General features: G+C 37.3%; 1 protein-coding gene across 1 annotated transcript; it reads left to right on the forward strand.

Annotated features, from left to right (window-relative positions):
- Positions 1-225: 225 nt before the first annotated feature.
- Positions 226-21776, forward strand: LOC134136347 (desmoglein-1-beta-like). Its single transcript, XM_062568153.1, has 16 exons — positions 226-273; positions 6985-7020; positions 7397-7525; positions 8160-8315; positions 8495-8642; positions 9618-9781; positions 10039-10173; positions 10695-10880; positions 11068-11327; positions 12098-12240; positions 12388-12606; positions 13542-14135; positions 16029-16177; positions 16657-16717; positions 19065-19273; positions 20775-21776. Exons 1-16 carry the CDS (start codon positions 226-228, stop codon positions 21774-21776), a joined length of 3639 nt encoding a protein of 1212 aa, XP_062424137.1.
- The last annotated feature ends 294 nt before the right edge of the window (positions 21777-22070 follow it).

The following is a 22070-nucleotide window of genomic DNA, read 5'->3' on the forward strand; positions in this document are numbered from 1 at the left end:
TTGGGGTGAGACCAGCCCAGGTTTTTTGGGTGGGGAAAGACACTCTGTTATACAGCATCTTCAGTGCTTCTCGCAGAGGGAGACAGAGCCACCTCGAAAAGCTGAGTACAAGGACATCTACCGAGTGTCTTTTTAAAGAGGAACCAGAGGTGGGGGGGGGGGAGGGAAACGGAACAGACTTGTAACCGTAACTCACTTGGACTTGTATCTAAGAAATCAGATGCAATGGACTGGCTCCCTCACCGAACAACTGCTTTTCTGTTCCTTTTATTGGTAAGTCCAATTTTAATGCGATATTTGTAAACTCTGAGCTTATGTCCGCTGAACCCTTCTCAGCAGACCACTATATTTCACAGTGCAATCCACCCTCCCGAAAAAGATCCCATGAAAATATGCATAAGAAATAAAGCTGTGTTTATTTTAAACTGTGTTTCTAAAGATTCTACACAAAGAATTTAGTTTCGAATTGAATGCTGAAAATTGTTTCTTTCAATTGTCATATTCTGAAATCATTTGATGTTCAATATATGGCTTTCTATGTTTAATGCATGAATTTTAAGGCAAATCTTGTCTATATATATTACATAAAGAGCTATTTTGTTAATAATAGTGCTAACATTTATAAAACTCCTAATAACTTGACTGCATATAACTTGGTACTATGTTTTTATTCTTTTACTCAATATAAGGAAGATGAAGAGGAAATATCTTTTTCTAAAATGCATTTAGTAAGAGTGCCTCAGGGTTGACCAAGTCTTTTTGACCAGACTTTATGCAAGAGTAAAACCTGAAATTTAGTGAAGATTTTAGCTGAGTAAAAATCAGGACTTGGCCTATTACTTCCCATTATAAAGAATTCTTATCTCGTTGTGTATTAGTGTCTGAGCTGCCATGTATTAAGGAAGTAAATACTTCAAATGTTGAAATGAAAGTGTTGTTCTTTGAGTTTGTTTACTCTGAAAGGGAAGTTGCCTATGGTCAAACAGAATAGTTATGCAATGTGTTCATCGAGGCTGGGAAATTACCAGAAAAGACTTAAAAGAACTAGGGAGGCCCTTTTACTACTGCATTCTGTTTCATGTGTGGATTTTTACTCATCTGTGCTGCTCCTCTTAAATTATGTAGAGGTTTAAGGCCGTGAAGATTGGAAAGAATAGAATTTATATTATAGTTATTTCTTTAATGGCTTTTGGTTTACACAGCATATTAGTAAGTGTCAGTGTTTGTTAACTTCATGTTGCAGACATCGCTAGCAATGTTTGTAGTCAAGGAAAGAGGGTTTCTTGTTAGAGATTATAAAATGCTGAGATTTATTTTGAAATGATAATGTATGAATTTAGGTCACAATTTTGCAGTCAGTAAAGTAGAACTAATCAACATAGGGCAGCTGCCAGACAAATAATGGTAGAACTTGGCCAAAGTAAGGTATAGTTCAGATGAGTCTCTGCTTGTTTAATGCAGCGCACTGGTCTCTGCTGAGATTGGCATGTTGTGCGTCACCCTAACAGTTCTGGATTTTTATATAACATTAGTGACTACTAGTTTTATTTAGTTACCCAGTGATGCATACTCCTGGTCTTTTGAAAGTCAGAACAAAGCTGATTGTATTGTATTTAAAATCTGTTCACTCAGGAGAAATTTTACTGCTTAATCTTCTAGTGTCAACACTGGAACAATTCTCGTTCTTTCAGTTTATTATTGTTACAATTTGATTCAGAATGCATGTTTGGTCAGGAAAAAGAGAGAGATTGAAAACTTCAATTATATTTTGATGAGTATCATCTTTTTAAAAACTTTTACTAGCTAGAGGAATCGAGTGTTGTTCTTCTAACGTGTTTTTCTACATAACAGTGTTCATGATGGTTTGTACAGTCCCACAGCATCTTTTAGTGCTTTATAAAAATGTGATGAACAAAACACAGGATTAAATACATTATGAATCATGAATACAATTTTATTGTAATCTAAGGAATATTCTTGATTTTGGACTTAATTATTCCTGCATGAAAATCATCTGCCTGGTGCATCTGGCTAGTATATTGCTAATGAGCTGTAAGAAATAAAATTGCCATGGAATTATAGATATTTTAGTGCACTTTCCAAAAATGAAGTCTTAACCTACCAGAGATTGTACTCTGAAACTATTAATTTTCTATACGTATTTCACCATTGGTGGGACTGATTCTGCAATCCTCACTCACATGACTTCAAAGGTGTTAATCTCATGAGTAAGAGAGTTCTGTTTGTGGTACTTGCACAGACACATTTTATAGAAATAACCTGTTTGATCAGGTATGACTCTTCTCCTGCCAGCTATCATTTGACAGTTAATAATTTTAAATTCACCACATCTCTTATATGCTTTTGTCTGGTTACTTTTTTCCCAGGTGTTATCTACACTTCTTTTTTCTTCCGGTTGCTAGGTTATGGTTACACCTCCTACTCATAATTTGGTCAAACATAAAAATATTAAGAATCCAAATCCTCTCCTTGTGTATGCCTATGAAATATCTGCCAGAATGTAGCCAGGAAACTTCAGGCTCTTCTGCAAAGGAAGAGTTTAATTGTAGGAACAGAAACCAAAGTAATTCATCATCCAAGAATTATCACTCAAAATTAAGTACTTAAGTCTGTAGTTATATTCCTAAATAAAAAAAATGGTCTAAGAAAATGTATATTTGCAGCTAGAGCATTTTAGCCCTATTAGATTTTTTAATTATTATGTAGGAGATTTATTTAGGAGACTTTAGCGTGACTAACTTGAAAAATTCCAATTTCGACAACAATGATTTACTCTCTATTGAAATTATTTCTCTGATCATTTTTCAAATAGTTAAACTTTGTTCGTGTATTGAAATTCATTATTCCCATATGACATGTCCTATGTTATTTAGCTCTGCAAGCAGAAACAATCTTAGTGAAAGCTTTTCCCAAAATGGTTAGCTCTTTCAATAAACATATTTTAAAATAAAGCTTTGGAATTTATTCTTCTGACTAACATGAGCATCATATCTTTCATTCACTTCTGTGGAAATAGCAGTAGGTTCTTCATCCCGGATATAATACAAAATATTGACTCCTGTTGCTAATATAAGAGGTCAGAAATTCCTGACTATTACAGAGTTCGCAAATAAAGCCAGAAAAATTTTCCTGCATAACTTTCTCTTAAAACTAGAAGAAACACATTCATTAATGGAATGCAAAAAATGGAAAGCACAAGTAAAAATGTATTCCTGTTTCAATTTAAAGGTTACCAAATAGCTCCTTTTTAAAATATGAAGTTGTGTCTTATGTTTCAGCTCTGCCTCTCCTTATTTCACAAATACTTATTTTATCATATTTTTGATGAGGTAGAATGCATAAAGGAGGGTACATTATTTCAACCCTTTACTAGTCAGCGTTTTGGCTGAGTAAGACCTAAAGGTCCCAAAATGCTGACACAACCAGAGCTACCATGATGACTAATATAATATATGAGAGTTCTCAGTCTTCCTCCCATCCAGGTCAACAACAATACTGCTGTTGACTTCAAAGAGAAAGAATCAGATGCAATATGAATAATGCTGGGAAGATGTTAAAGGTGTGTTCAGTCATTTAGATATGAGTAGGTGTAGGAGGGAGGATTCCATAATTGCATATAATGTTGCTTGGCAGTCAATTAATGATTAGTTAATTCTTGTTTGCAAATTACTTTGAAGATGCAAAGAACTATGCACGTCCTATGGGCCTAATTCTGTTCCCAGTTACATCAGAACAAATCCAGAGTAACTCCAGTGTGACGTCAAGAGCTCATGTAAGGCAAAGGGTTCAGACTCTGTATCATTACAACAAAAGGTAAATTTTCAGACAGACTACCGTAAGAATGATGGTCATAACAAACATTTTCTGTCTGCACTTCTCCCAATCCCCACCAGAAAGAGCATGTGCAACTAGATTCTAGCTTCTCTGCAGAGTTTTCATTTTTTTTAGGGTCTCTTAGAGACTAGCAGGACAGCAAATCTTAATGTCATTCTAATCAGCCTGCCTACCCCAGGACTCAGCCAACACTTCCAGTTCCTATTGTTTTAATTATGTTTAATCGCTGACTTTACAGAGAATACTACATGTAAATGGTCAGACACTAGTTTAGAAGGGAAATTTATACAATATCTTCAAATGTACCAGAATTAGCTGCTAGGAGATAGATGGTAAAATGTTCTTCTCCACTGGAAATAGCACTAGAAACACAAGGTTTACAAACTAGTGAGATTTTTGTAATTGACAGCTGGAAGGAGAGGGGAGGACTTTTTGTTTTTATCTTCTGATACCTGAGGAGAGCTGGAAAACATTAGTTGGGATAGTAGAGGAAACCCTGTTCCTGGCCATGTTAGACAGATGTCTCTCCGTAATTGTTTGGGTTTAGCTGGTGAACTAGATGGCTTCTTCTGGCGTTTGTCTGCCCTATTTTCTGTAATATAGCAGTAACTGAGATAGCCCTACTGAGTGCAATTGTCAGATTCATCAGGTCAACACTCTTGAGTATATGAAAAATAGTACTGAGCTCACAGATTTCAAAACCATCAAAATTTCCTTAACGATCTTCCATCAACAACATGTAGTAGTAGCATTTTTCATTAGCTAGTAGGGGACAAGTGTGGAAATACTAGGCCTTAATTTAGGATTCTCAGTAATACTGATAAACAGATTCCTAACATTCCCATTAGTGATGTCAATGTAATATGAATATCCTTCATTATTTGAAAGCAGAGTTCCCCACTGGTCATCAGTAAATATTGAAATCATTTTTTTTATGAATATTCCTGTCTTAAAGAACAGAATTCAAAAATTCTTTACAGGTATAATTCTTATTTCACAGGAATACTACTATTTCCTCCACACAGTATTTCAGTTATTCATGTTAACTGTGAGAGTGGCATGGCTGGAAGAGAGCTATTAGTTTCACTGTTAAATATTAGAATAGGCCATAAGATGCAGATAGTAGGTAAGCATCACTAACATTGCATGGAGGGGCGTATACCATACTTTTCTGGGCCAACACAATTGCTTGCATGCCAGAAAGGACATAAGGCTAAGGGTGGAGAGAATTTCACTGTACTTGCCCAAGGAGGCTCTGCTCTGCTTGTGGGAACAGCTGATAAGAGATGCTGAATCAATGCAATATCTGGTCAGCTTCATCACTCAGCCTCCCTTGCAGGAGAGTAATCTATGCATTCTACTCTCCTATGTTTCCCCAGTCTCCAAGATGGATCATAAAAGGAGAGACTTGAGGTCTGACTGAGGTGAAACAATTCCCCAGTTGAAATGGAGTCTGATATTGTAGAGATGAGTCACAACCACACATGAGCTGCAACCCCATTCTGCAGCTGAAGATTTACATAGTCACCAACAAATGCACTTGGATTAAAAGCTATAAAGATGTTCTTAGCCTAATCTGAACACATCTGTTTTCTGTCCAAAACCTGATGTGAATTTGTAATGATTTACCTGAGGAATACTTTTCTAAATGATTTATGTCGACAATGTACTCAAAGAAACAGGGAAAAAGTTATTATATGAATAGTCCCATACCTTTTAAGATATTACATACACTCAAGATACTACATTCATAGTCTAAACTCCCTCATTCATTAGTTAATTAAAGCAGCCTTTACTAACTGAGATCACAATGATTTTGTTGGGAAGAACAGATCATCAGAGAAATGTTTTTTTAAATGTCAGACAGTGGACATCTTACGACACGTAAGTAAATGGAGGAGAGGTGGGAAGAGAGAATGAGCTGCTCATTGATCCATTATATGGAAAGAGATTGTTTTAACTTGAAGTGGAAGAAGATCTATGTTCATCTTCCAGCCTTGATATAACAACTATGTAACAAATATGAAGTGGGGAAAGTCCCCTGAGAAAATTTATCACAGAAAAAAATATTGTCAAAGAATTTATCCATGTAACATCTGACATAAAATTCATCATAGAAAACTTGTCAGACAAAAAAGTGAGTCACTAAAGAGCACTAGGAAATGATAGGGTTATGGAAAACTTATAACTACAGCTGTTAGCCACCATTGGTGAGAAAGGAGAACTTCTGCAATGCTTTCTGGGTCGCCTAGATATTTTGTTCCTTTCAGTGATCAGTGAAGCAAACATTAAGTCCTGTAAATCTCACACTTGTCAACCTTTATTGTATGAAGTGGGTAAAGGTAGGTCATAAACCCAAAAGTGATGCTATAAAGTTATTCACCAAGTGACTTCATTTTCACATATGATTTAGAAAAAAACAAAGAAACTTTATGATTTTAATCTTAAAGTAATTACACATTGCATCTGATCCTGCAACATCTATTTACTTAAGTCTTTGCTTGCACAGCTAGACTTTGAAACAGAGCCCACTGAATTCCAAGAAAATATGTCTAGTGACTGCAATTGGCTTTCCATCCCACATTTAATCTCTCTAACCTCCGTGAGAAGTTACAGGAGAATGTTTCTATTTTGCTTGCTTAGATCATATATTGAAGTGTTTTGAAATACTCCCGGTCTACTTTCTAAATAGCCCTTCAGAAAATAAGACAATATTTCTTGTTTAATTTCCTAGACATACTTTTTTTTTTAACAAAACTTGCAATCACTTCTCTCTTCAGTTGAATCAACTAAGACACTGCAACCTACAAATCTGTGTGAAAGGTAGCTTTTGTGTAGATATACAGTATGAAATTTGCACGTTCGCTCAAACTCAAGGTGCCTTGACAGGCAGAATTAATTTTCAAAGGAATTAACTTTCAAGGAATTAAACAGTGGTGAACATAGGGAAAAAGATGGCACAACATTTAATAATGGAAATCCTGCAACTACAGTCTAGTTAGGTTGTTGCAATGAACTTGAGAAAAAATACTGCTCCAGTCCTGCAATATAGCAATGTACAGGATCTCGATTTTGCTTACTGCATTTTGCCTTGCATTTTTATATGTCAATCTTTTATTGTTCTTGCAGGTACTCTTGGATTTCAGCACAGGATTTCATGTGGAGGTAATAGAAAATTCCTTAGAAACTGATTTTCTGATAAAATGAAATGTAACCATATAAAAATGAAATGGAAAATACTAAACTAAGACATTTTTTAACTTGATGATTGAAAATATATTTAAATATTAAACATTTGCGGGTAATAAACTACTCATTCTCTCAAGAGAAGTTCTCCAGAAACTCAACAAATATCTGATACTCAGGAGTAATATAAAAGAGTATATGTACAGTCTCAGGCTTGAGATTGAAACTCATGTAAAAAATCTAGCCTATAAAAATCTGTTTTCTACTTCTTAATGTTGGAAAATCTAAATGTTGGCATAAATTTAAAATGTATTTAAGTTGCTGATCATATTGACGCTAGAACTCTATGTCAAAGGTAAAAGAATGGGATGAAAATGGAGCAGCAAGATGGAAAACCTTCAAGAGACAAAAACGTGAATGGATCAAATTTGCTGCAGCTTGTAGAGAAGGAGAAGATAATTCTAAGAGGAATCCAATTGCCAAAGTAGGTAGAATGCAAAGTAGAAGTGTTATTCACTGATAAGGAAGCATTTTGTAAAGACAGGCTGATAAAATCAGAGAGATTTGAGAGTGTATTTTCTTAGAGTAGTCAAAACAGGGTCCTCAGTGGCTGCTGAGGAATGACCAAATGCTTCCTAGATTTTTCAGCTATGTCCACCTTCTGGAAAGCTCCAACACATATTCTGTTTATGTGCATATCACTTCTTTGCATTTCAGTATTCTCTTTCACTCTGAGAAACCCCTGAGCACAAGCTCCATGGTGGTGCTCGACTCCTGTGAGACGATGGAGTACATAGCATATCCTCCTATCCTTTCCCCACAGCTGTATCCCTTTGGAGGTCCAGTCACAGTGTAAGATTCTTGGAAGTTTCTCTCCCATAACATCCCCATGTCACTGCTGGAAGACTTAAAAGAAATATTCAGAGGAGATGTAGCAGTAGATTGGTTTGTGATGCAGCCTTCAATTGGTTCTGCCAACCTTGTGATATGTGTTTGGGAGAGAAACAGAAAATGATATAGAATTCTTTGAGGGCAATAACACTGGGGGGAAAAAGGAAAAAAAATCTTGTAGATGTTTTAAGTGAGCTGACATAAACTATTATTGTCTATTATTTTAGATACGATCAGATTGTGAAGAAAACAATCCAATCACATACAGCATCTCTGGAGTTGGAATTGATCGTGCCCCCTATGGAATATTTGTTGTTAACCCAAGAACAGGAGAAATTAATATAACATCGATAGTGGATAGGGAAATAACCCCAGTATTTGTTGTAAGTATTATTGTTCCCCCCCCCCCCCCTTTGGTGGCTTCAAGAGGCAGAGCAGGGCGGGGGAACAGAGTTAGACAAGTGCTCTAATTCTTTTGTTTCAAATTGTTGCTTCCTCTCCTTCTTTTTTTTTTTTTTTTTTTTTTTTTTTGTTTTTAAAATGAGTAAATCTTTTTATCTAGATACGTTGCTTTGCCAAGCACTCGGTGACGGGTGTAGATTTGGAACCACCTCTTGAACTTCGAGTCAGAGTTCTGGATATAAATGATAATCCTCCTGTATTTGCACAATCTGTATTTACAGGATCTATTGAAGAATGCAGTATGGACAGTAAGTAACTATGTTCTGCCTATTACAGAATAGTATAGTCAGGGGGCTGCTAGAATAGAGTTAATATAAAGCTGGGATGTTCATTCTACTTTCTCTTAGGCAATAATATATGTTTCCCAGAACTACTGCAGAAGGAGGGGAGAGATGTTTCTCAGAACACCACTGGAGCATAGATCCAAGCTTGTTGCCTAAAATTAGGCAGTGATGCATTCTTTCCTCATTTCTCCCACACATGAACACTTAATACTCCGGTTCCTAACCTCATCATCATTCATATTATTTTAGATGTGAAAACTTAAAATAAATTGGTTCTTGTCTTCTCATTAAAAAGAAAAAAAAAAAAAAAAGCTTATCTCCTGTGATGATATATAAAATATGATTTTTCCCATTTTTCCTGATTCAAATATTTGTATTTGTAGCCTGAATACTGTGATTACAGTAGAACATTACTAAATAAATCCTTATTTAAACCACTAAAATGGTTCTTACCACCAAAAGCACTGCGATCAGCATGAGGCATGTAAGTAGCACTGAGGTCAGTAAGGGAATGGTAGAGGAGAGTTCATGTCCTGAATAGAAAGGCAAAGAACCACACTAACATACCGCTACAAACTCATCCTGCCATGCACACACACGAAATCAGGTGGTCCCCTTACAGCCCTACTTTCTAGAAATCCCCATCTAATATTGCAGAGGTTTTCCATCTGAGTATCTACAAGCTCAGAACTTAATGTATTCACACAGCCTCTATTGTGACTTAGAGGTTCAGTAAAAACCTGCATTACTACACCTGACCTTAACTTGCAGTGCATTTTAAAGTCATTAAAATTCAGTCATAACCAGCATTACAAATAAAAAACTCTTTTTCTTTGTGGATGTCATTTTGATTCATCAGGAGCTTATCATTGTCTTGAAGAGTCTTTTACAGGAACAAAACATACTTTCTGATTTTTTTTTCATTATTATTATTTTTAGACACACTGGTGATGAAAATAATTGCAACAGATGCAGATGAACCTAATCACTTGAATTCTAAAATTGCCTTCAAGATAGAGAGTCAGGAACCTTCAGGTCCACCAATGTTCATTATGAATAAATATACTGGAGAACTTCATCTAGCAAATTATCTTGACAGAGAGGTAAAATTTCCTTTTCCAAAATTAAATAACATGATGTTTTGATGGCAGGTGTGTTTTGAGAATGTCAAAAATGAAATAGAAAGAACAGAGTATTATTTATTTATTTATTTATTTATTTAATTTTAAGGAAGTGGCTTTGTTACAATAAAATGTCTCAGGGAAGTGAATGAACTGGGAAATAATAGCAAGATGCAACTATTTACAATGTCTAAAATGTAGAGATCATTGTAACACCCTGATTTTTCTTTCTGTGTTAGCAACATAGTAGCTACACTCTTGTTGTGAAGGCATCAGACCGGGATGGAGCAGCAGATGGAATTTCATCTATTTGTAGCTGTAATGTTAAAGTTATTGATGTCAATGACAACTTCCCAACACTTGCTCAAAGCTCTGTAAGTTTTTAATATCAAAATCAACAACACTGTTTTAAAACCCTATTCAAAAATCCAATAGATAACAAAGCCCTAACCAACCCATTGAGTATTTTCTCATTTGAATGCTCTGCTGAATTAAAGGGATAGTTTCCTTGAAGTGTGCCCAAATCCTTTCTATAGTTTGCACACCAATTCCCATAACAAACACTTAGATTATTTTTGTATTCAGATACTCATCCTGTCCCTTACGTGTCCAGACCTGTGTAATGTTCCCCGTTGAAGATTAACCCACCTTTATTCATTTTTTTCTTACAAAAAGCACAAATACAAATCCCTTAAACTGTGTCTACAAACACATGAGGCAACCCAGCTCTTCACATCTGCAACCAGAATCACAGTTTACACAGAATGTACAATTATTCTTAAATTTGTATTGACTGTGGACAGAATGTCATTCAAGAGAGTCCCTACAGTTAGCTGTGTTTTCCTGACATTGCATATTTTAGTGTTTGTTAATAGATATTTTTCTGTCATTCCAGTTTTCAGCAAGTATTTCAGAAAATGCACTTAGCTCAGAATTGCTACGAATACAAGCTCTGGATGCTGACGAAGAGTTTACAGATAACTGGTTAGCAGAGTTTTTCTTTATATCTGGTAATGAAGATAACTGCTTTGAAATTGTTACAGATCCAGCTACAAATCAAGGAATCCTTAGAGTAATTAAGGTATGGATAAATATTGTGATTTAACTGTTTAAATACTCATCTTAAAATAATGTAAATCATTAAAAAAATAATTTTGAAACTATCAACAAAAGTACTGTGACTCAACCATTTAAAATAGTATATTTAATAAAATTGAAGTCCAGGAAATTGTATTTATTTTCTATTTTTTCTGTGTTTAATCTTTTAGGAACTGAATTACGAACACATCCAAAGCCACACATTGAGTATTGGTGTCAGAAACCGAGCTGCCTTCCACCACTCTGTTGCACCTCAGTATCAAGTTATTGGAACACCTCTCATAGTAGAAGTAAAAAATGTAATTGAACCACCAAGATTTCCTCAATCTCCGATCAGTTTTTCTATATCAGAAAGTACAAGACAGAGTCATGTGGTTGGAACATACACAGCCATTGATGAGGAAACTGGGACTATGGCATCTAATGTCATGTAAGGCCGTATTTTCTCTGCTTAACTCCCCAGATTTAATAATTCTTTTAAATAAGATTTCATTCAGATGAGAAAAAGAAGTTCTCTGTTCCAGCCAAGGAAGTAGAAAACGAGGCTATGAAGGACACCTTAAAAGCTACAGAACAATTGCCAGTACAATAGCAATAGAAAAATATACTCTTATGTGCATTTTTATGCTATGATTATTTTAGCTGGCTGACCATATTTTTCTTAGGCTTATGCACTTGAGAAAGGGAATGACATTTTTATAACAGGCTTAAGTAAATCAGAACAATATTTCTAACCTTTTTCATAAATTTTGAAAGGTTTTGTTACAACTTTAGAATATTATAGGAGGAGCTGTGGATTTAGCTACTGACATTAGCAAAGGTTCTAGTAAGTATTTAAAGAGTAAGGTGATATTTTACTTTTAGGCTATGATATCATATTGAAATACGATATATTTCAAAGTATAATTCTATACAGTTGCTTTATTCTTTATTATTATACTGGTGTGCATAATTATCATTCTGCTGTTCATCTTCTGCAGTCTGATGGAATTTTGCTTGAACAAGGACAATGCAATAGGATTTAGTGCAGAGTAAGAAAAGTTTCAAAGTGACAATTAATATTTACAAAATAAGTATGTAGTAGAATGCTATAGCATATGAAGTCAGTGCTAACTGGACTAATTCATTCCAAGCAAATAACTGAGTGATTGAGTTGTTTCATATTAATAATTCTGAATATTTGTAATTCACTAAATACAGATATAGTATAGGACGTGATCCAGCTGCCTGGTTCAAAATCAATCCAAATACTGGTGAAATCACACTGAACAAAGTTATTGATCGGGAATCATCCTACGTAGTCAATGGGGAATACAGAGCAGAGGTCTGGGCTGTTACCAGAGGTAAGAAAATAGATTAACTTTTTCTGAAACAGAACTGTCTTAGTTCAGATTTCTCTATTTCTTCCCCCTTTTCTAATTTTCCCACCTGAACTGCATTGTTTATAATACCTATACTCCTTCCTGATTACAAGTACCTTCTTTTTACAGGGTTTCCTCGACATACTGCTACTGGTACCGTTGTTCTTTTGATACAAGACGTCAATGATAATTGTCCAACTGTTAATACAGAAACAAGGAAAGTATGCATGCATTCTCCATCAGTGGTTATCACAGCAAAGGACATGGATAGTGATCAGTATGGCCCTCCCTTTACATTCAGCATACATGGTGAACCTCAAACTACATGGATTATCAGATCAATAAATGGTAAATTAAACTATGTTTTATAACAGAGTAAATCATGGCAATATACTCTTATCCAAAATAATCAATTAGGACAACTTTCTAATAACAACAACAACAAAAATAGTTACTAGGATCTATACTGACCTCACTTAAACATGTTATTACACTCATATGAATCCAAGGAATAAAATGGAACTGTTTTGGATTTGTACTTATACATTAATCATATTAGCATCATTAGATGTATTTTGTCTAACTCTCATCTTTTAAAAGGAACTAAATTGTATGCTGATAAAAATAGAGCAGCAAAACTTTATTTTAGTAGAGTATAACTGTAATAAACCTTGTTCTAAAGCTAATGGGGTAATTCAAAAGGAACAATATGATTTTTTTTCTTTATATATTATCTTTTTTTATATTATCTATTTTTATAATATCTAAAAAATTCTAAGCATGTGAACTCTCAAATTATTATTTGTCTTGCATGTTACACTTGACCTAAGCAGGTGAAAATATGTAACTTTAAATATTTCAAAACTATGGAAAAACCTTTTAAGAAAAACATAAACGTGCAGTCATGTAACGTATCTAACATAGCTGTCATGTAACCTCCCTGTAAGAGAAAGGGAAATGTGTGTTATTTGCAATTTTAATCTTCCGCATTGTGGGAATAAAAATCTGGAGATGTTGCCATAGGTATAAAAAAAATGCATTTGCCCCTTTATATTTCTCAGTTTAAAAACTGATGATTAAACTGATTTGGCTCAGGTTTTGCAAAACAAAAAAAAAAAAAAAACAACAAAAAAAGTAGCATAGACTAAGATTATAATTACTTCTAGTAACTGAGATTTACTCTTCATTCTACACTATGAACATTATTCACAAAAATTATAAACTTGTACCGTGTTAAAGTCAACACCTCAGTCTAAATAATCCTTTCTTGTTTTCTCCCAAAGCTTCATCTGCAGAACTAGTGGGTCAGAACATTGACTTTGTCTTGTATGAGATCTATGTCAACATTAAAGATAACCAAGGCCGAGGTTGCCCACGACCACATATAATTCCTCTGCAAGTTTGTCGGTGTGATAGTCGCAATTACTGCACCAGTGGAGCCACAAAAATAATTGTCATTGGTGGTGGTGCTGGTGGTGGCAGTGCTGGCGGTGGTGCTGGCGGCGGTGCTGGTGGTGGTGGCAGTGCCGGTGGCGGTGGTGCTGGTGGCGGTGCTGGTGGCGGTGCTGGTGGCGGTGCTGGTGGCGGTGGTGCTGCTGGTGGTGGAGGAAGCCAGGGAGGTGAAACAGGGGGAGGAACAGACCAACAGGGCACCACCGGTGAGAGTGGAGATGAAGGAGGTGACGGTGTTACGGGTGATGGAAGTGAAACTGGGGACAATTACAATGGTGGATACAGTGAAGGTTATGATGAAGTTACTGGGGCCGGTGGTGAAGGTTATGAAGGACAAGGAGGTTATGGCAGAGACTTTCAATCTTCTACCACGCTTAGCGGTGCTGCCATTGGCCTGATGTTTCTTGGAGGATTAATATTTGTTCGTAAGTATAAAATTAGGAAAATTATTTTATTAAATTTCTAATGCATATATATTTTTGCTCTTTTAAAATAAGTAGACTTATTGGTTAAATTGGGATTCGCATGGGCACTTCACAAAGTAAGAAATGCTTGTTAAATTAAAAGAAAATATGTACATATCTATACAGTATATAGTTTATACATACACACACACACACACACACACACACACATACACATATGTATTTACTTATATATATGCATATATAATATTACATACTCTTCTTTCAGAAACAATTATTTCCTTCCTAAGAGGGTTTTTTTTTTTCCTAAAGTGCTATCTAGTTCTCATAAGAATTAGTGATAATTCAGATTTGATCAAAAGTTTAATAGAAGACTTGGAAGATTCTGAGCAAGAGTTGGCACTATTGACTTTACAATCTGCTTATAGCAATGTGCTGTACTTCAGTTACATTACTTAAAAGAAAAGGCCAATTATCAGCTCCAAGTTGGGTACAAAAAGAAATAAATAAAAAAGAAAGATTACTTTGAAGTCAAAGACAAATTTCAATGGTTAAAAAACAAAACTTTTTAAATTTTAAATATTTCAGCAGCTTCTGTCAACTAAAAATAAGCAGGGCTTGTGATGACAGGATCAGAACAGATCATTCTCATATCCTATTATTTCTCAAGAAACGCGAGTTTCAGGGAGAATAATGAGTCAAATCAGACTTTATGCTGAGCACTGGTGTAAGCAGCATATAAACTTCCAGCATAATCAGACACAGTTGTTTTTCATGACAAGAGCAACCAGCCAACCACCAAGATCTGCTCAATGCAGAGGTTTGGCTTGGTTGGGTTAGGTCTGGGTTAGGTTTTTTTTTTGAAGCTATAAATTTTCAAGCTATTTTGTTTCTTCTTCTCATTTTGGTGAATGTCACAGGACAGATCACCTTTTGGTCTTTGGAAATCTTTTCTCCCAATTAGTAGCTTCTAGAGTAAATATGTTTTTAGTTTTGTAGTGAGGAAACACTTTGTACACTTTATAGTCTCTTTTCTCTTTGGGTCACTATGAGTTTCAGATACTCTGGCACTTATACTCTCTTGTGGTCAGTTGTCTGTCTATACTCACTCTGTAGTGATACCAGGTTACTAAATTAGCCATCTAGGCTAAGGGTATAAAGCCTGACAGAATGAGCATCTCAGCTCATTCCTAAAGTGAGTAATGATTTTGATGGCAGCACTTAAAGCATTCAGCAAATCCAAGTACAAAATTCTTGAAAGAACTAAACATAATACAGCACACTGAGAAACCTGACTCACTTTATTTAATCATTTGTTAAAACTTTGGATTTTAGGGGTTTGTTGGGGGTTTGATGCTATTGTTTTTTTGTCAACTATATATGACGTAAAAAAGCCAACAATCATTGTAGCCAGATGGAAATCTTTCCATTGATTCTTGTAAGTTTACCATCATTAACATGCATTTCTTTTCATTTTACAGTAAGTAAAGAAAAAATGTATGCTTATGTATCAAGGACAATTATCACTGAATGCTGTATATAGCAAGAATAACTCTGTTTGTTATATTTTCATATATCTGCATCTTAAATTAATCCAGCAGAGATAGATCAAAGTCTATTCCCAGCTGTGCGTGCATAAATTTGGAATAACAGCCCTACTTCACCCCACTTTTGCTTTGCTGTAACTAAAAGCAGAAATTATTCCAATTATCCATATACATACGTTTTCAAAAGCAGCTAATGATTCTTAGAGCCAGACTTGTAGGCTGCTTGGTTTGAAACATTTCAAGTCATATTTTTGAAAGTTCTTGAGTACCTACTCTCTGGGAAAAATAGCTATTCTTGTGAAGAAGAGATGGCCTAAATCCCTGTTTCATGTTTCTTTCCTTTAAGTGATTCCAATTTTGATGTCAATGAGCGACTGTTGTGGCTGTGGACCGGGAGCTGCAGGTGGAGTTGGGACTGGATTTGAACCTGTACCTGAATGCACAGAAGGGGCAATTCATCCATGGGGAATAGAAGGTGCACAACCTGAAGACAGGGTCAGTATATCCCATGTTTCTAAAACCCACATTCATTTACATTTTCATACATCCTGCATCCTGTCTAGAAGCAACACAATTGTAGCACTGTGCCATTTCTAAAATAATCCTGAGATTGTCTAACTTTGTCAAACAGGTATGAAAGGTGATTCTTAATTAATATTTGGAGACGGAGTTTGTGTCTTACATTACTGTGCTCAGTTTGGCCCAACAGTTTGTTGTTACTGCTCCCTGAGCTGAGACACAGTAACTAGCAAGCTTTCTGAATGTAAGATAGGACAAGATAACACAAACCATCTTCACTGATCACTTTTACCTTGACAGTGAAACACACTTGGGTGGAGTCTTCTTACAGGGATGGTCATCAAGAGCTGACCAGAGCAATAGTTAACAGTTTAGTGGTAATTCCTGAACAGTTTTGGTCTTCATACGGGAATTTCAAAGTTCAATGTTCAAGGAGTCAAAATATTGTTTTCCAGGATGTCTCACACATTCTTGCCCCAACAACAGCTGCTGGAGGTGAATTTGGTGAACCCTCTGGTAAGTAGATCCTAAGATTTTCTTTGTTCACTATAATAAAACTTTCAGCACTTTATGTCTTCTGGTTTATGAAGTACTTCAGTTTCTAAGCTAGAACCCAGTCCTTCTGATCTCACCTGTGTGGATAGACAAACTGAGGTCAGTTGGACTTCCTGGGATGAGTAAAGCCTCTGAAGTTTGAACTTGAATATGGATAGATTCATCTCTGCAAACTGCATTTATTTTGAAATATTTAACAAGACTTTCTAATCTCAGGCAATTTTATTTCATTGTTCCTCCTAGCAAATTAAGGTTCTTTTCAAGACACCAGTTCAAGCAGAAATCAATCTCAACACCAGAATAACACAACTTTTCTTTCATAACTCAGTGATGAAGGGTTTAGTTCATTCCAGTTTCCAAGCTCTGCTTAGTACAAGTGAGAGCAAGGAGCCAGGTAATTTCTCCCCAGTTCTGCACCATCCTAGACAGAGAGCTGGCACACACCATAATATATTTATGCTCCTAATATAAGGTCCTCCCAGGAATTCAATGGCCATAAAAATGTCCACAATGCCAGTTTCTATTTTCCCCATTCTTTACACCACAACAGGAAGTAAGGATGTTGACTCAGAATCCACTTTCATTAAGCTTATGATAGGAAGAAATGTCATACTGCAAGACAAATTCTCTGATGATTTTTGAATAGACATAAATGTTCCTATCCTTAAGATAAAACCAAAAGCTAACAAAATATTTGGGGTATAAATTTGAATTAAGAGTCTTTGTTGTCAGGGAAGTTATGCTGGCATGACAAACTGAAAAGTTTAAGACTGATATCTGTGATTTAATTTTTTTCTACTTTTATCTCTACTGCTAAAGCAAGAGCCTCTGATTCAAATTCTATTAGCGGAGACTAACAAGGTTAAATGAGAAAAAAAGTGATAGAATCTGGCCTACAGTTCTTAATACAATCATATTCAAGACTAATGTATGCAATTAGTTTATTGCATTACATGTTGATATTTAAGAGCACTCATTCATTATTATCACATATGAAAAAATCTGGAGAAGATAAAATCCTGTGAGTATAATTTCATGGTTTATTGTAAAGGATATTTTCATTCTATATTATAGACACTGGTGGTTCTTATGATCAGCTCTGTTCCCCAAGTTCCCTGGCTTCTTAACAGCTGGGAAATATGAAAAGGATTACAAGGCTCTTTCTTTTCCTGGAGAGTTTAAAGCAACATTCTTAACCCCAATGTGATCATAAATATACATTTCTGTATTTGCTCAAATATCCATAAGCATTATCTGATGTTCTAATGTAAATCCCATGACAGCATATAACCAGAGAGAGAAAACTCTCCAGCCAATTACACAAGTGAATTGTTGATTTTCTAAAGCATATATGCAAATGCATGCCTAGCCTCATGCATAAAATCAAAGTCTTAAATTTGTAGGAATACTCACTCAATTTTTATTGCAATTTCAATGTTCAGCACATATGTGAATCTGTGATAAAAATTGGTTTAAAATATCTTCAGAAGCTTAATGGGGCTGACCTGCTGCAAAGCAGCTCTGCAGAGAAGGACCTGGGAGTGCTGGTGGATGACAAATTGACCACGAGCCAGCAATGTGTCCTTGTGGCCAAGAAGGCCAATGGTCTCCTGGGGTGCATTAGGAAGACTGTTGCCAGCAGGTCGAGGGAAGTGATCCTGCCCCTCTCCTCAGCCCTGGGGAGGCCTCATCTCGAGGACTGTGTCTGGTTCTGGGCTCCCCACTACAAGAGAGACATGGAGCTACTGGAGAGAGTCTAGCGTAGGGCTACAAAGATGATCAGAGGGCTGGAGCACCTGCCCTGTGAGGAACGGCTGCGAGAGCTGGGCCTCTTCAGCCTGGGGAAGAGAAGCCTGAGGGGGGATCTTATCAATGTGTACAAGTACCTGAAGGGAGGGTGTCAAGGGGATGGGGACAAACTCTTTTCAGTTGTCCCGTGTGACAGGACAAGAGGCAAAGGGCAGAAATTGAAGCACAGGAAGTTCCGCCTGACCGTGAGGGGGAATTTCTTCACTGTGAGAGTGTGTGAGCACTGGAACACGTTGCCCAGAGAGGTGGTGGAGTCTCCTTCTCTGGAGATCTTCAAAGCCCTCCTGGATGTAATCCTGTCTAACATGCTGTAGGTGACCCTGCTTGAGCAGGGAAGTTGGACTACATGATCTCCAGAGGTCCCTTCCAACCTTACTGATTCTGTGATTTTATGATTCTGTAACAGGACCATCATAATAATTGTAAAAAAACATAGTATACTCTTTATAAATATCACAGAATATAGGAAGGATAACTTATTTTTTCCCTCCATTTTCAGAAATATATACAAACACATATGGAGGAGGAGGAGTAGTAACTTCTGGTGTTGAAGACACTACAGCAGTTGGCTATGGTACTGGTACCGGTTATGGAACAGCTGGAGGAATCTCTGGAACAGGAGAAGCAAAGGGATCATGTGGAGGAACGATAAAAGAGTATCGAGAAGGAGGGGTGAATATGGCCTTCCTAGACAACTACTTCTCTGAGGTAGCTAGCCCATTTTTGTATTATATTTGTGAGCCATCTAATAAATCCTCCTTTCCAGGTTACATGGCAGAAATTCAAAATAACGACACTGAAATTGAAAATGAAATTAAAAATGAATGACATAGAATTGGTCTGAGAGAAAATCAGACTGTACTAATAGGAAAAAAAAGGATATTAATAATACTGCTTTTCAGCTGTTGACATAATACATTTGATAAGCAAAATTGGTAGCAAGTTATTAAATTATTTCAGCTTAATAAGTGACCATCAAAATTATATTTGCCAACTTTTTTTAGTGTATAGATATATTATAACATTGAGAATATTCCTTACTTGAAATTATTCACAAATTGAATAGAATAGCAGTCTAGAGATTGCTTAATGAAGGAACTTTAACTTTCAAGGAATTGTTAATACACGTTCCCTTTCTTCTGTTTTCTCATTGCTCTGTCTGTCCAGAAAAAAAAAAGAAAACTGCAAATGATACAAATATTTGGTTTTGTAACTGTCAAAATATTAACTAGCCTTTACATCTAAGATAAAAGAATGCTGTGGCATGTGCATGATTAATGGATTAATGGGGTAAATTTTCACGATTAGCAAGAACCATAAGGTATAAATACTATAATTGCATACATCATCAAAATATCAATTAATATTTAAGGACTACTGTATTTCAAGGTCTGAAAAAGATGCAGTGGTGGAGGGGACAGAGCAGTCCTGAACACAGATTTCTTCCAGACTTGGATCTCCCTGGGAGCACTATATATTAATCACCTGCCCCAGATCCTCCTATCATAAATCAGTGATCTCCATCCTGCTCAGAACTGATTCCCCTCTGAGCCTCTTGGGCTCATCTAACTTCCCCACTGCGCCCAACCCTCAGACCCATCCTTTCCATCCTGGGCCCTCAGCTGTTTCCCTCACTTCCCAGCTTCACTCCTCTTCCTACCACTATGTCCAGATATTGCTTCCCAAAGCTTGCATACCCCCATTCCCTTCCACTCTACCCCACAGTTATGCCTGCTATCGACAGCCAGGTACCGCATTATTCCTTGGCTGTCTTGGCCAGCTATGTTCATGCTGCCCTCAGACTCTCCCTTTAGGGCCTGCTCTGATGGCAATTTCTGGATTTGAGAAAAGGTTTAATTTTATCAAAATTTCTGTTTGGAGATCCCGAAGGCAGAAAAGTAGGAAATTTCTAGGAAAGTTATTGCCTAAATGTTAAACAAAAACTCAAGTCTTTGTAAAGTTCATTTTAAATGAAATTTGATTTGCTAGCTCTTTGCAAAAGTAAGAATAAAAGGTCAATAACATTTGAATAGGACTTACTTCAAGATCACAAAGATGTTGCTGATTTCTTTTAATCGTACTAGGTGATGTTATTTTTCAAGTCTGCTAGGCTCAGTTGTGATTAGAGAAATCTCACTAGGGATAGAATTAAAAACCTGAAGAAAAGTAATTCTCTTCTATTTTTTTTTCCTGTTTTTCCAAACTACAGAAAGCATTTGTGTATGCAGATGAAGATGAAGGTCGTCCAGCAAATGACTGTCTCTTAATATACGATCATGAAGGAGTAGGTACTCCTGTTGGCTCTGTGGGTTGCTGCAGTTTTATCGGAGAAGATACAGATGAAACGTATTTGGATACATTAGGACCAAAATTTAAGACCTTGGCAGAAATCTGTCTGGGCAAAGAAATTGAAACTTTTTCTGAAGTTAACCTGCCATGGCCATCTGGTAGTGCTACCTTTCCTAACCCTGAAAGCGATATAAATTTGCCACCACCTGGAACCACCATCATCGTCAATGGAGGTGCACCAATGCCTCCCCCAGCTGGTACTACAACAATTGTTACGGAAAACACCTATACGTCCGGGTCTACCTTGCAGCCCCCAAGGCCAATGTCTGATCCTTTGCTCCATGGCAATGTGATGGTGACTGAGACCTACACATCCAGCCCACCCTCCCTTAGCGTTGACCCTCTGCGCGCATCGAACGTCGTCGTAACCGAAAGGGTTGTCGGGCCGGCGTCCGCCTCCGATTTGCGTGGCATGCTAGATATCCCCGATCTCACGGAGGGGTCCAACGTCATCGTCACGGAAAGAGTGATCGCGCCCAACTCGCGGCTCCCGACCTCCTTGAGCATTCCCGACCTCGTAGATGGGTCGAACGTGGTGGTGACGGAAAGGGTGATCAGACCGGCCACTGGGATGCGCGGCAGCTTGATCAACATCCCCGCCGAGCTGTCCAGCGCCCACAACGTGGTGGTCACAGAGAGAGTAGTGTCCGGGGCTGCAATGAGCGGTGTGGGCGGCGCCGGCATGGGCGGAGCCATCGTGGGCGGGGCCAGCATGGGCGGGGCCAGCATGGGCGGGATGAGTGGCGCGGCCCCGATGTTGAACGCCGACTGCCACCTCAGCCAGCCCATGGGCACGGCCTCCCCCGGCACCTCGCGGCAGAGGGTGACCAAGTACAGCACCGTGCAGTACTCCAGCCAGTGAGCCAGCCCCCCGCGGGCCCTCCCGCCGGCCTGAACCGCGGCTCGCCCTGGCGCTTGTCACCCGCCGCCGACCCACGGTATTGCTATCACTCGCACCTAGCCACCGACAGCAAAATTGCAGGGATTCGCACCCGAGGAGGATTCTCGTGAGGGTACCCAGTTTCAAAGTCAAACGCAGAGCTTGGTCAGGGAGGGGAAAGTTCGGGGTTAACGGGTTAATGGCTCCTTACTGACAAGACAGGAAAAGGGCACAATTAATAATTAGTCAGCACATCATTAGTAAGCACTTTCAAGA

Source organism: Rhea pennata, chromosome 2, assembly GCF_028389875.1.
Source record: "Rhea pennata isolate bPtePen1 chromosome 2, bPtePen1.pri, whole genome shotgun sequence".
Lineage (NCBI taxonomy): Eukaryota > Metazoa > Chordata > Aves > Rheiformes > Rheidae > Rhea > Rhea pennata.